The sequence below is a fragment of the Amborella trichopoda genome, chromosome 2 (assembly GCF_054954075.1).
Source record: "Amborella trichopoda isolate Santa Cruz 75 chromosome 2, AtrichopodaSantaCruz75HAP2 v2.0, whole genome shotgun sequence".
NCBI classification, from domain to species: Eukaryota; Viridiplantae; Streptophyta; class Magnoliopsida; order Amborellales; family Amborellaceae; genus Amborella; species Amborella trichopoda.
In genome coordinates this window covers 15748936-15765000 of record NC_142337.1, presented here as the reverse complement: position 1 = coordinate 15765000, position 16065 = coordinate 15748936, and the positions used below count along the sequence as shown (strand labels likewise).

The 16065-nt window shown below is 36.8% G+C and overlaps 1 protein-coding gene across 4 annotated transcripts in view; it reads right to left on the bottom strand.

Moving 5' to 3' along the window:
* LOC18445789 (transcriptional corepressor LEUNIG_HOMOLOG) overlaps window positions 1-15302 on the bottom strand; it is a 33238-nt gene extending 17936 nt beyond the window's left edge. For all 4 annotated transcript variants that reach the window (XR_016049303.1, XR_016049302.1, XR_016049301.1 and 1 more), the window contains exons 1-7: window positions 15221-15302; window positions 15024-15100; window positions 14799-14896; window positions 14523-14632; window positions 14150-14412; window positions 13789-13864; window positions 13559-13667 (exon numbers count right to left, since the gene is read on the bottom strand). Coding sequence is in view for 1 of the 4 variants with exons in the window: in XM_011629327.3 (XP_011627629.2) it covers window positions 13559-13667; window positions 13789-13864; window positions 14150-14412; window positions 14523-14632; window positions 14799-14896; window positions 15024-15055 (688 nt within the window). In the remaining 3 variants the exon portion in view is untranslated. The remainder of the gene's footprint in view (window positions 1-13558; window positions 13668-13788; window positions 13865-14149; window positions 14413-14522; window positions 14633-14798; window positions 14897-15023; window positions 15101-15220) is intronic.
* Between the last annotated feature and the right edge of the window lie 763 nt (window positions 15303-16065).

The following is a 16065-nucleotide window of genomic DNA, read 5'->3' as shown; positions in this document are numbered from 1 at the left end:
CGATCATCTTGACATCAAGATGCATGGACATGAGAAAAAAAATGGATTTCATGTTTTGACAATAGTGATCTTATAATGCATTTTGGACAGTCAATTTTCAAGATTTTCAAGTTTTCATAAATCTGCTTGATTTACACTATTTTTGAAACTTTAAATTTTATAATTAGAGTTGAAAATATATTTTAAAGCTATCACAAATAATTTCAATGTTCAAACCACAATTCTCGACACTATTTAAAGGTGGGCTCTCCTTTGATTGTTTAGAGCCTTAGCTCTATACAAACCGCACCCTATATATATATATATATATATATATATAGGGAGTCACTGTTGTACACCCATACGTGAATTGCCTAGATTGAATTTGGGCCCTTCTTCACGGAAGTCTGGCAATGTTTGAATTTTAACTTTTTTTTCTACAAATCCAAATCACTTGAAATTTTAGGCGTGTGTTCTTCTCATCAAGGCACACCTAATAAAAATATAAAAAAATAATTCGCAAAAACAAATTGACCAAAATACCCCCTGAAATGTTTTGGGGGTATTTTGGTCAATTTATTTCATGTAAAAAAAAATTTGATATTTTTTGTAGATTTTCCTATTTTGAATAACACACGCTTAAAATTTCAAGTGATTTGGATTTGTAGAAAAAAAATTAAAATTTAAACACTATCATACATCCGTGATTGTCAGATTGGCCCGGATTCAATCTGGGCGGTGGGCATGGGGCATTTACTGTAGCAATACGCACCTGGGCGCACAGGATCTTTTCCCATATATATATATATATATATATATATATATATATATATATGGGAAAAGATCCTGTGCTATATATGAGAACACTTAAAAACGCCTATAGGTATATATATATGAGAACAATTAAAAACGCCTATGGGTGAAGCTCTATTGTACTTCACCGATAGCCCTTCACCGTCCAAAATCTCTCACCAGGGCACGGTTGTCTAATAGTGTTTGAATTTTAATAATATCTCTATAAATCAAATTGACCGAAAATTTTGTGGGTGTGCGCATCTTAGTGAGGCACACTTGAATAAAATATAAAAAATATTCAGGTGACATAAATGATCAAAATACCCCTATTATGTTTCAGGGGTATTATTGTCATTTTATTTTCTATAGTTATTTTTAAAATTTTATTCTGGTATGAGTTGGACAAGATGTATACCTAACCAATATTTAGATAAATCAAATTTGTAGAAAATTATTAAAATTGAAACACTATTGAATAACCGTGACCGTGTGATGGACTTTCGACAGTAGTAGGAAGTACTGTAGAACCTCACTTATATTTATATGTATATATATATATATCGGAGGTTTTTAGTGTTCCTTTTGCATGGTGCTTAACCAATTGGGTTTGATATAAATTATCACAGTTATGGGATTGCCTACTTTGGTAGGTGATCCATTCCAAAAGCTCGGTACTATGATCCCAGAAGGGGATCTTCTACAGATCGAGTTTTTAAAATTTCGGCCGTCGATCCCTAGATCCCAAGAACACAGGGATCAAGTTCCTTTAATATTGTACAGACATCGAATCCTAACCCCCTCAATCAATTTTCTCATACGCAAATAGCCAACTATATTAGCACGCAACACCACGAGTGCATACGCTAGAGAACTTTACAAAGTGGAAAATACCATTAAAAACACGTATAAGGAGCTCATAATGGTAGTATTCCATGCTAATTGGGGACTGTCTTATCTAATTGGGAAGCTCGATCCTTGGAACTCAAGGATTGAGTTCCTTAGATTTTACCCAATATCACAAGGAGATTTCGGGTCACCTTGATCCATCAATCCCGCTCTAAATCCCAAAACCACTCCCGATCCCACTCCCAAAAACAATGGAAATTATAAGCCTCTAGATTCAATTCCCTAGATTGCATTAACATGCTGATTATTTAATTCTAGATCCCAGTATAAATTGGTTAAGACTGGACATGTGTGCATCAAACTAGGCAAGCAGCTTGTTCCAGTCCAAAACTGTATGTCCAAAGGCCCCCTCTGACATAACCCTTCCAACCATTCTTTGGCCACCCATCTCAAGTAAAGTTCTCAAGAGGCAGGACCCAACACATCAAAGCCTCTTGAGATATACTTGTTCGCCTCCTTGTGTGTGAGCTTTTACGTTATGACTCCAATATCAAAAGAACCAGAGAATTGCAGACAAGAAGGAAACAAATAACAGCTCCATTTATTGAAGTACAAGAATGCACTTACAAAGGGGGTGGGTTCATGAGTTCCCCATATCCGATGTACCTAAATCCTCTTAGAACTCCTGGTTTATTTGTTAGCAGGGGAAGTCCATTCACTCAATAGGATCAGCTAGAGAGTCGGGTGGAAGATTCAAAACAGTTTCCTGCGAGGAATTTACACCGCCTTGCTCGTTTTAAGCAAGAAGAAACTATGATCGTCAATGTTGTCATCAGATGATCCGACGATCAAACGAGATAGATCCATTCCATGTTCCCTTTTCCAAGGTTTTGATTTTCATCACTTGCCTTAATTCTCTCTTTTAGCATTTTGGGGTATGAGGGTAAGCTAGGGGTAGCGTGGGTAATTTGGGATTTGAGGGTATTTTTGGGAATTTTTTATATTCTTTATTTCAAAGGTTAATTTGGGGATCTTTAAGTTTGGGGAGAGGGTAATTTAGGTAAAGGAATTTGGTTCACACTCGAGGTTAATAGGGTACAGGCTCTCTGTCACTAAGGGAGGCTCCTAATCAGAGCTTCTTACCCTTTACAAGTGAGGGTTAAAGTGTTTATATAGAGTTCATAAGAAACATGGGTGGAAAATCAATAATAAGACCCGAAGGTGTTGGATTATCAGTAGCTGGCTCGGGCTAGGCCAAGAATGAGCATTTTGCAAGGTCAAAACGCAATAAATATCATGAATATACCCTTGGACAGCTTCTCTCTAATGCCACCATCCAATTCCCACCTGTTTGATAAGTTTTTTGACCAATTTTTGCTCAAATTTTCTCCTAATTTCGTAAAGAAAGTTGCCACAATCATTTTGTGACAAATTTGGATAAAAAACTCTAAAGATTGAGGGACAATCATCCTTGCAAAATTTGTACTCCAAACGCTTCATGGATTGTGAGATATGGATCCAAGAATGGATTGAGATCATACATATGAACCAACTTTCGATTGCTTATTTCCTTCAATCTCACCATGATCTGCACTAGGAATCCCATCGATAATGTGTCTGTGTGTGTGTATCGATGGCGAGCTTGCTGAGAGGGGAACAACATATCAAAATTTGAGCTGATTTGGCCATGGGAATTGTGAGATATGGCCAAATCTTTAAGGGGCCGTTTGGATATCTAGAAATATATTGTCTGTGAAATATATTACTGGCGTAATACATTACCTGTAAATGGATTGTTACTGTTTGAGTAGTATTTAGATGCAACCAGGGAAATACATTGTTATTGTTCGGCTATGTCTGGAAGAAATATAGGAAATGCATTACCAACATTTTACCAGCACGTGCCTATAAACTATCAGTTCTTTCTTTTTTGTCACAAAATTCCAATAAAATGCTGAATTATCATTTCCTTCTTTTTTGTCACAAAATTCCACTAAAATACTGAATTAAAATCATCATCGCACCATTCCAAAAAGATTTCTAATAATAACATCATCTCCATCCCAAAAGATTTTCTAATAATAACTTGTACCATTTTACAGTCATGACACTATTTCCTACTTATTTTAAATGCCTTTAGCACTTATATACAATCACATGTTTTCTAACATGACATTGGTTTCAACATGATAAGTCATTGGAACAATATGATTGGAATAACATGATTTTATTATGATAAGCCTTATTTTTATTTATTTTTTATAGAAATCTTTCAAATGTCTCTCTATATAATTTCAAATAAACAATAAATTTATGATACTAAATTCAAAGGGTACGAGTTAAAAAATGGGAACAAGTTTGATTAGTAAACTAGAAGGTTTGGTAATTGCAGTATAAAATTTTGAGGCATTGGAGGAGATTAAAGAGGTATGTTATTTCAATTGAGATTTTAGTAATCTCTTATGAGGATTATGTTGTATGAATTTTTTTATTATGATTGTGTCGTGTAATTTATTATTGATTACTGATTTTTTTTATTATTATTTTTGTTTTCATATGACACTAATGCCTTGAGATGAGGGGACGAGCTTAAAAAGGGAGGGATCACATTATGTTGTGTGAAATTTTTTATTATGATTGTGTTGTGTAATTTATCATTGATTATTGATTTTTATTTTTATTATTTTTTTTTTATATGACAGTTGATGCCTTCATATAAGGGGACGAGGTTAAAAAGGGACGGATCACCTAGTTATTATGAAGAGAGAGGGCTTAGAAGATTTTTTTAATCAAGGATAGGGTAGCCAAAAACGCACGCGAAAGATTTCCCAAAATTACTCGTCACTCTCGTAATAGATTTTTCACCGATCACCTCGCGTAATGGATTTCCTGATTTTTTGGGAAATCTCGCATAATCTCCTTCCATTTCCTTACGATTAAGTGTACCCAAACAGTAAAAATGTCATATTTCCTTGTAATTTATTGTCACGTAATAGATTTCCAAGTACCCAAACGGCCCCTAAGAGAAAGAAAACTTGACTGGATTTCTTAGGGGCTCTTTTGTAAATTTGGGCCGATTAGGGGTAGTGGGATTCCCTATTTTAATTATTGGGTCCACTCCAGATCAATCCGCATTTTCGGGACAACGAGTGAATTGCTCAAACAGCCTCAATCGGCGGGAGAGGAATAGATACCGACTATTTCTATAGACCGACCGGAGCGAATGGATATCCGGTGGCTAGAAAGCGTAAGGGTAAAAACCAGATTGCTTGGGCGAGTATCTACTAAGAAGCTCCTAGCGAAATCACATGATCTACTAGGACGCGAAGCTCTAGCCCTTTTGATTAGTGCCTGAATGAATCCAGAGCCAGAGAAGCTTGAGTGGGGGATCAATAATCAAATCTTTGGAAGCGAAACAGAGGTAACGTTAGCCAGAACACTCCTCACCTGGATGTGGAGTTCATGCTCTCATTTCAGTCCCAAATTGACCTGCTGCTTTCTACTCTTGATTCAATTGGAAAAGTGCACTATGGAAAATGCAATTTTCAATCGAATCGAGCGTTCCGCTGGGCCTAGCGGGGCACTTTGGAAAGTGCCCAACAGCTAGCTGGGCTCTTTTCTAAGAAAAAGTGAGTCATCACAGGTGTCTTTCGAAGGATAATTGTATCGTGGTGTATCTTCTGATCCGAGAAATTCAAAAATCGAGTCAAGACAATGGATGGCTTTTTGCCTCACAGTACATTAAGACGGCATCAATTTTTGGCCTATTATGGCATACATGAAGTTGTGCTCACGCCCTGTCTCAGTTTCCCTTACCCACTTGGGACCTCCTCGTATCATCCCTGCCTATGCCTATCATAGAGCTCAAATTTGGGATTTATGCATTTTAACACAATGTCGGACCCTTTGGCTACAGGTTTCTTGGGGCTCCTTCGCAAATTGAGGGCCGATTTGGGTACCCCTTTGTAGCCTCAACATTGCAAAGTCATATCTCGGTCATCCAATATTGGATTGGCCTGATTTTTTGAGGGTAGCTTCAGGGTACCTCTGATTAAAGTTCAGAACCCTCCTATTGCTATTTTAAGCATCATTTTGGATTGTCTGGTAGCCAGTTTGAGCTTGTAACTAGCAAGAGTTTCCTCTCGTCACCTCAACGAGATCCACAAATTTCTGGCCTAATCTGAAACTGGTTTAACCGATCGCACCCAATTCTAGTGATCCCTAAAGTATTCCAACAGTAATCGTGTCAGACGTTTATTTGACCGATTGACCATGTGTATTGCACTAGGCAGGCCAAAATTTTGACTTATTTCTTCTCTTTTACTTAAGGACAATAAAAGGCTCTTCAAAACTTCAAAATCCGGGGTTTCACTTCCTCAGGTCCGTACTTTGATATTATGCTCCACAACTGCAGTAACTACCCATAAGCGATTTTATTATACATCAAAATACGTCAACAGGTATAGAATACACATACAATCTCATAGAATCACTCATATAACATTTGAATCCACAAGCAGCATGAGTACTACTTGGTCTTGTTGGCAAAAAGCATATGAGGCTGCCAAACAATCAATGATAATCTTAGCAATTCTTTTATAGGATTGCCATCATATAAAGGCAACTTGACAGTCTACCAATGTCACTTATCAAAAAGGAAAAGAAAGACGACATACACAGGTGGCATGTCAAATCTCTTACTGCCTATGGTATATGCCCTCACAAATACTAAAGCCGTATGAATAGATGACCTCACAAAAACCAAGTAATCTCTCAGGCCCCAAAAATAGTACCCAAAAGATTTCAAATGAGTGCTGCAAATCATGTGGTATAAAGAAAATATTCTTTGAATAGACATCCTATCTACAGTAGAAGATCACTCGTCTCATCTAGCCGAATAAATGATGTCAAGAGAGAACACTTACTATCAAATGGCTCCAACAATAAAGCTGAACACTCTCCATTCCTACTTCATTAAGTCACAAGAAAACACCTACACCTAAGTCACCATATCTTTCTCACCACTTGCATCCATGTCCTCTTGGGCCTTCCCCTTGACCTTTTAGAGCCTTCTATTTGAGCCAAATTACACCTCCTAACTGGTATTGTATTAGGCCTACATTGCATATGGACAGCCTACCTAAGTCTACTATCCATCACCTTATCGCCTATTTAAGCCACACCTAAATTCCCTCAAATGTGTTCATTCTGAAATCATCTTGCCACTCATCCATCTCAACATTGCCATATGAGCTACACATGCCTATGGATATGTTACTTCTTGATCGCCCAACATTTCGTCCCATAAAGCATAGTTTTTCTCTCTCTCTCTCTCTCTCTCTCTCTCTCTCTCTCTCTCACTCACTCACTCACACACACACACACACACACACACACACACATATTTATATATATATATATATATATATATATAGGCTAAACAATTACCTTGTCTAGTTATTGCTCATCCTAAAGCTTTCAAAATAATTGAGACAAACGCTTCTGATCTTGGTTATGGTGGAATTTTAAAACAAAGATTCCAACCAAATGAAAAAGAAAAACTGGTCAGATATACTTCAGGATTTTGGAATCCGGCAAAACAAAATTATTCAACAATTAAAAAAGAAATTCTTTCTATTGTAAAATGTGTTACAAAATTTGAAAGTGATGTGTTGAACAAGGAATTTCTAATAAGAGTAGATTGTAAAGCAGCCAAAGATGTATTAGAAAAAGATGTTAAAAACATAGCATCTAAACAGATTTTCGCCAGATGGTAAGCTATAGTCTCTACTTTTGATTTTAAGATTGAATATATAAAGGGAAAATCAAACGCCCTGCCTGACTTTTTAACTCGTGAGTTTTTGCAGGGACACTCGGAGAAAACTGGCTAACACTGCTTCAAGCAGCAGTAGAAATATGCAATCCCCTAAACACCAGGAGGATCAAAATAAGGCTAAAAGCCCTAATCCAAAACCAAGAACGCCTTATATTGAAAAGGCTATAATTTCTATCATGGTTATAGAAACTAAGCATGCTCTAAAAGAGCCAAATGAAATAGCAGACCTTTATCTTATAGATAATATGCATCTTGAAACAGGGTATAAGACCCGTGAATACTATGAGAAAATATTGACTGAAACTGAGTCAATAAGAATTGTCCATAATTATAAGAATAGCAAAATTATTGGTTATTCCAAGTTCCAGATTTATAAAATCACATCTTATGAAGAATGGAGTATTGATCCCTTAAAATACAAACACCTATCGGAAACCCTAAAAATAAGGGCTTATAATTATTACGACTACATAAAAGCTTGGGAGGTAGTCCTCTTATTAAAAAATGTTCATAGAACCCATAGCTGGTTCTTACAATTCCGTTTAATCACTAAAACAAGTGAGTTTCCACAATGGTTTAAAAGGTGGAGAAGTGGCTTACTTAAAAGCTAAGGTGACTTTGTAGGTTATGCTTTTGGCTAAAGAAAGACAAGAATAGGAAAAGGCAACGAAAGCGAAGGTTACTTAGTAGCTTACGCCGCAAGGCTAAGGAACGAAGCCTCTTAGCATTTTAAGCTAAGGTTACTTAGTCTATTTTGGGAGATTTGGAAAATCTTAACAAGATCGCCTGGGGGCCCGCAGTTCTAGCTTATCTTTATGATGCCTTGGACAAGAGATCAGAAGGAAAGGAAAGGGTAGCATGGTTGGTTGTGGTCCGTATAAGGCCGAGGCCCTAAACAATCAAAGTAAGGCGCACCTTCAAACAGTGTCGAAATATGTTGAAATCTTTGTAACAGCCTGAAAATTTATTTTCATCTCTAACTATAAAATTTAAAGGTTAAAAAATAGTGTAGATCAAGCATATCTATGAACACTTGAAAATCTTGAAAATTGACGGTCCAAAAATTGCATTACAAGATGCACGATTTCCAATATTTGGAGTCAATTTTTTCTCATGTCCATACATCTTGAGGGCAAGATGATCGATTTGAGGATTTTGGGGCATTAAAACAACCTCTTCTAGTGAATTGTTTTGATGCACACCTTAATTTGATTGTTTAGGGCCTCACTCTTATATATATATATATATATATATATATATATATATATATATATATATATATATATATATATATATATATATATATATATGAAAATTGTTTCATGGGAGCTGGACCGCATTTCTACATATGCGGTCCAGAAAGTGTAAAGCATCTATTCTCTAAAAACAATGGAACCTAACGGTCCACATGTTTTCTTAAGAGAATTATTATTTTTAGTTTTTTGAAATTTATTTATTTTTTCATATTCATGATCTCCATGTTAGAGATTACATGTTCTTAAAAATTAAGGGTGCTCACACTATAGAGTAATTTATCATTGTACTCAACAAATGTTGAACACTTGTATACCCTTGTTTTGTACATAGAGAGCATTTTTTTAATAAAGGTATTTTTGGTTATTAGGAGGGGTGTGACATCATCCCTTGGGATGTGACATCACCCACATGGAGCACATAGATGATGTTATACCCCTCTGAATGACCAAAAACACCGTTTATAAAAAAAGCTCCATGTACAAAACAACGGTATATAAGTGTCCAAATTTTATTGAGTACAATGATAAATTACTCTAATAGTGTGAGCACCGTAACATAACCGATTTATATATATGGAATTGTATACGATGAGACCTGTTTATCTTTAATACAAGGAGGTCACAATTAATCCTAGCCATTAGATGTCCAATTGGATGGCTTGCAATATGTCACGAAGTTCAAAAAAAATTTGTTGAGCATTGAGTTTAGTCATAAGTACACTTACAACCCTTTGATTTGAAATTTGATGGACAATAATGGTTGTGACCTTCTTGCACTAATAGATTTCCAATTGGATAGCTTGGAATATGTCACGAAGTTCAAGAAATTTTTTGTTGAGCTTTGAGTTTAATCACAAGTACACTTACAACCATTTGATTTGAAAGTTGATTGTATACTTTTCCGTTCTCTCTCTCTCTCTCTCTCTCTCTCTCTCTCTATATATATATATATATATATATATATATATATATATATATATATATCATCCAAGCCTTATTTGGGGTCGGCTACTTGAATCCTACCCCACCATTTTATTCATAAGTTCAGGATTCATGAAAAGATTTGGAAAAGTTTTACATTGGCTGCCCTACATAACACAACCCTCCTCTTGGGATCGGATTGGAGCCAACCAAGGCGGAGTTATATATATATATATATATATATATATATATATATATATATATATATATATACACACACACACATGTATATATATACACATAAACACACACATGTATATATATACACATAAACACACACATATATATGTATGTATGCATATGTATATACATAGGAAGCATCTATCCAACGCCTATGGGCGAAAATAAACAGTGTTTTTGCCCATAGGCTGATCACAGTCAGAAAAAATCAGGTGGCGTGCCTTTTTCAACCACCACAGACCTAGCATGTCTGTGTCGATACCATCACAGAACTAATATGTCCATGACAGTCAAAAAAAATGTGGAACTGCAACAGACGGCACTCCATCTGTTGCGGGTCCGTTCAATAAATCGTCACGGACATAGCAAGTCTGTGACGGTGGCGAAACACTATAGCACTTCGCCTATAAGCATTTTTTAGGTTTTTCCATATGCATATTACATATATATATATATATATATATGCAAGAGAGTTACATATGTTGGGTTTTGTGGCCTTTAAAGGGCTCGAGAGCTTGTAAATATGATATTTTATAGTGGAATATGCACTTCAGTGGGAGTGCGTGTGTTGACTGACTAAGGGTTGGGCGGTTTATGGCCCTGATCATATCTAAAACCCTTAGCCCTGAGCATGCGGCACTACTAAGAAGGATTTGCAATGGGTCACCCTTGTTGAGGTTGGAGAGATGCCCACGGATCATATTTGTATGCCAAGAGAACTGTGTGGTCTCCTGTGTGTGGTCGTAGGCTTGTGAAAGCAAGAGTCAACGCCTCAACAAACTTTCACATGGCATGTACACATAACAATCGTATTATATAGGGATACGCGTACATGTGCATAAAGAGAGCCATTTTTGCACTGTGGTGACAAGTGCGAGACTTGTCCTTAAAGGAGGGAACTGAAATCCACATTCCAGAATCATCGTCTCATTGTTTATCATCCAACTTTGACAAGCTAATCATAAGCCCCTACTTTGAGATTGTGGGTCATTGGTCTTTGTTAGGTTGGATAAGAAAACAGTATTAGATCATAGTTTCTTGAGCGAGTGGAGTGCCCTTATTGTTGTTTATTTTGACTCATTGGTACCAATCTACTCCTAGTATATTTTATTTTAGTATTAGAAATGGTTTATGATTCTTAAATTTTTTCAGAATTAAAAAATGTTATTTCTTATGTAATGTTTATTAAAAGGGTATTTCTAAAATTTTGAAACTTAAAATAACACGTGAGACCAATGATCCCACGTGCACCCTAAGGGGGCCACGTGCACCCTAGGGGACACGCCACTTTTTATGCAAAAAAGGGGAGCACACCACCTTTTTAACTAAAAGGTGGCACCAAAGTTCTTTTATATAACATAACCCCCCAACGCCACTTTTTGTGGTTAGCAAAAGTGGCACAACCCTTTTAAGCATAAAGGGGCACACCTTATCTTTTTGGTGTCGGTCATGCCCAAATACTTCTTATTAAAACTATATGTGGCTCCACGCCACTTTTTAAGAAAATGGGGGACACCCCAATTTTCTTAAAATTTGGTTCAAATTTTAAATGAGTATAAAGATAGGAAATCTTTTGATTTCAAATAGATTTGGTTTCCTATTCTATGGGACTTATTAAAATCCAGATCTTCCTTGATTATGGGAGATTTGGATAATGTTTACATTTGAATATATTTCAATTTTGAATAGAAGTTGGACTAGGGTCAAAGTCTAAAGGGATAAATTTCCTATCTTTCCACCTAAAATCATGACAATTAATTTTTGGGATGGATAGCTCTGATTAAATTTCTCTCAGCCCACAAATTTCCTAATTATCCTAAGTGTCTAGCTAAAAATTGGATAAGGCAATACTTAAAAAGAATCCTATTCAAATTAAGAGATAAATTTCATTCTATTTAAATCCATTTTGAACCCCCTCTCTTATTACAAGATTTCTCTTTCTCATAAGAAAAAAAGATTTGTCTTTCTCTCTCTCACGCACCTACTCTCTCTCTTTTCTCCACACCAAGATTTCCCATAGGGTTTTGTGAAAACCCTAGTCGATTTTTTGAGCTCTTTAAAATCCTAAAAAAAAGAAGTATTGCCTATAAAGCTTCCCTACCTCAAAATTTTCGACAACACTTTAAAGAGTAAAAGTATGTCATTGGACTTAGAATCGGGTGTGGGGTGTACGAAGTCCTAGTACAGACGTAGAGTAACTCCAAGCATCTTTCAGTAAATCTTCCCAGTAGTTTTAATTAAGTTTTAGTATAATTTCCTATATTATGTAAATTTTCAAGAACTTTTGTGCTAAAAAATATAGTGGAAGTTAGTTTACATGTCATGGATAGTTTTTATTTCTCTTAATGGTGGAAATAAAGATCTTAGGTTGTATCTAGGGCACTATTTTAATTTATAGCAACATATTGGAGCCCATGTAGGTGGAATTAAGGTATTTGGAATAAAAGTAAAAAGAAATTTTTTTGAATTTAAGACCTTGAGTTCCACATAGCCACACCTTTCAACATAGTGGCCGTATACTGCAGCATAAACCACTTTGAATAGTAAGGATCCATTGGACCCCATTTTCTTATGAATATTGGACTCGAACTTTGCACACATGCAGATCTCATCTAGGAGGTCAAAAGTATAAAAATAATAATAATAAATAAGGAAAATGAGTCCATTATTTTTAGTTAATACAGGCTGTCCCTATGGTGCCCAATGGATCCAGGCCTTCACTAACTCAAAATCATTGTTACCTTCTCAAATAAAAATTGTTGCACAAAATTCTGCCCCAATAAGATCCCTAGCTATGTATTTTGGAGCCTGTCTTATACTGTGTCTATAAGCCCATTGGCTTACAGTGGTTATTCCCTACATTAATACACATATAAAAAACATGTGTGTGCTTGTCTCAAAATACACACACACATTTCTTCTCACTCTTTGGTATATTATATTATTATATTATTATATGTCTTTGTTTGTATATACTTCTTAGTAAAACCTGATTTACAGGCTCTTATCAATACAAAATTACCAATCCAAAAAAATTGATCTCTATGACCTTTTGGCTCCCCCATGACCAGTTCAAATCTAACTTTTGTTGCCCACTTTCATGCTATTGAACTGATAAAATCAACCCTTGCACAATAAAATCTATCATCTCGGAACTATTAATATGGAACAATTTGGTTCCCTGAACAAGCGCTGAAACCTTCCAAATAATCTTATATTGAGTGGCTTCTTGACCATTCTACTAAGGCCTCCCTCATTAGGGTGAATAAAAATGGGGATGGTGGATCACCGAGTCTAGTGCCCCTAGAACCACTAAAGAAATCCCAAGGAGACAGACACAGAAGTCACAGGAACGCCCTACCTTATCCAACCTCCATCTGCAATGGAAGCCCATCATGCCCATCACATAATCTCTCCAATCCACCACTCGGTAGGAGCTCATTTTTCTATTTGAAAAAGTCAAATATCATAAATGCTTTAGCAGCTATAAACGACTTGTCTGTGTATAAGCATCTCTAATACCGTACAATCCAAACAAATGTCTCAATTGAGCCCCATGGGGAAGAATATCCAAGCTAATTAATGAAATCCTACAAGCATATGAATTACCAATGGAAGGCATTCATTATTGAAATAGAGACTCGATAGCACATGAATCAAAATTCCCAACTGCTTGTGATCATACCTGAACTTAAATGCGCAGATTTCAGATGCGGAACTTCGGATGCTGCAAACATACGTGGGTCAGTGGAGGCAGATTGGTTTCGGCCCAAATTGGAAAGGCCTCTACTATCCTGTATTGAGGGGAAAACATAGAAGACGAAAAGATCAAACCCACTAATTCACGATATAGGAGATACCAGAAAGAAAATGGTAAGATCACTTGAAATTCCAAAGGAAAAATCACAAACGAACCGGAATCTGGAGGCCTCGTGCCCAAGTGTCCGGCTGTCCCATAGATGCATTACCGTGACCACGTGGAACCATCATACTATGCAAACAAACAGTTGCCAACACGGAAACACCAATTACAACTATGGCCAAAACATACAATACATAGGTACAACATCAAAACACTGAGGAAAGACAATCAATGATCAATGAAATGAACTTCCAAGTACAAGAATTATTGATTATAGGTATCCATGTGGACATAGCCGCTATAACCAAATGTAAAATATGGAAAAACATGCAACATGGAGGACAAAAGTTCAAAAAACAAAAAAATATGAAAAGAGAGTGTGACAGGTAACCAACATAATGATATTTCCAGTACCTAGCAGTATTGGGAATGTGTAGCAAGCCAGCATCAACAAGCTGCAGAGTGGACGCAAGATCAGGAAGGTCATGGTTTCTCATCCGCTCATCAAACATCTTGGCAGAGGGGCCAATGACGCATTCGCGGTTCATGGGGTTCAAGGGACTTAAGATATATGGAGCATCTCTCTGCAAAAGATGGGGATTCCTCTTTTGAGCCAATTCAAGCAGTTGCATGTGAGCCTGATTTTGCTGCCTTTCCCTAGCTCTCAATTGTTGCCCCTGTTAAACTCAATTGTACCCATGGTAAGTAAGCTCAGAAAACATCACCTTATACCAAGAAAAGATTCAAACCCACCATCAAAAACCACAGCGTTCAATCATGGAATCACCTCTATGTAAGCTGTAGCAGTCTCAGAATGCTTCTTGCTTGTTCGAGCGATAAAAATGTCCCAGAACACAGACCACCACTCCAACAAGAACCCCCCTGGAGCATCAATTGCTGAAACCAGATACATGAATTACACTAAGATTTTAACAATGATATATACATAATTCAGAATAGGGAGAAAAATGATCGAGTTCCAAATGCCTAAAATAATTCAAGAACACGCAGTACACTAAGCCATGAAACAATAAATCAAGGTGACAGAAAAGGTTTAACCCACCAACAGGATCAGTGGGCACTTTCCGTTCGGCTGAGAAAGCCTTGGCAGAAGCATGAAAGTTTCTCTTCATGAAATAGTCATAGATGTAGACGTCGAGCCTGGCAATCAATCAAACCCTAAAATTAGCTACTCAGAACAAACACAAAAGAGACAGAAACAGAGACGTCCAGAGCAAAAGAGAAACATAGAGAAAGAAACATAGTTTGCCGAACTGCAAACGCTCACATCTTCTCCGCATCCCAACTGTTTTCTACCATTGTTGCCTTCCTTCCCTTATCACCAAAAGAGAAGCCTCGATCACTCTATTAAAGAAACATCATATATCAAAAAACACTAAGAGGAAAGAGCAAAGAAATTCGAACCAGAGACTATTTGTGAATTGTGATGAATAAAAAGAGAGAAATAAAAGGTAATTCCATTACAAGAAGCTGTATCGTCAAGCCTGCAAGCTTAACGCCATGCCATGCAGAAGCGCGACAGTTTCACCGCCTCAAAACAAAACCCACAGCACCAAGGAACACTAAAAATAATAAAAGAGAGCTCAGAGAGAGGGAGAATCTCCAACACGCGCTCGATGTGAAAGATGAGAGAGAAAGAGAGAGAGAGAGAGAGCACGCTTCTGTTTCCCTCCAATTGACCCGTGGACCTCCTATGAAATCCGGATAGGTGCGGCGAACTCGGTGACACTGTTGGTCCTCCACTTTTATTATTAAGCTTTTCGTTGCTTTAAAATTTGTAAGCCATTCGAACTTGATAGCATGAGAAAATGCTTGCAAATTAATGTTTCGAAAACCGGGTTGTTGACCCAGATCTTTCGAAAACTAGTTTGGATAGGTGGTTCGGCACTTGGAATCGACAGATCAGCTCGATATGGAGGAGCAAAAACTTCCTAGTACAGGATATGTTCTCACTCTAGGGGGAGAAAAACTTCCTAGTACAACAAAAAAACCAGTAGGGTATTAGTAACCATGGAGAAGGAATATGTTGCTTATTGTACAGCATTGCAACACGGCGTATAGCTCAGGACGTTATTGCCACACTTGGGGTTGTATTGAGTGTTGAAAATTGGTTGGGTGAAATAGGAGCAAAAAGGAGTACAAATTCGAAAAAACAAAGATTTGATTCCTTCTTGTTTTCAGGCACGCATGAGTGTTATCTGAAGACGATATTCGCCCCTCTTCAATACAATATTTGGTGTGCATAAGAAAGAAAATTCGTCTTCAGGATACAGGAAAACAGAGAGATCTCTTTTGATGTTCCAAAGCTT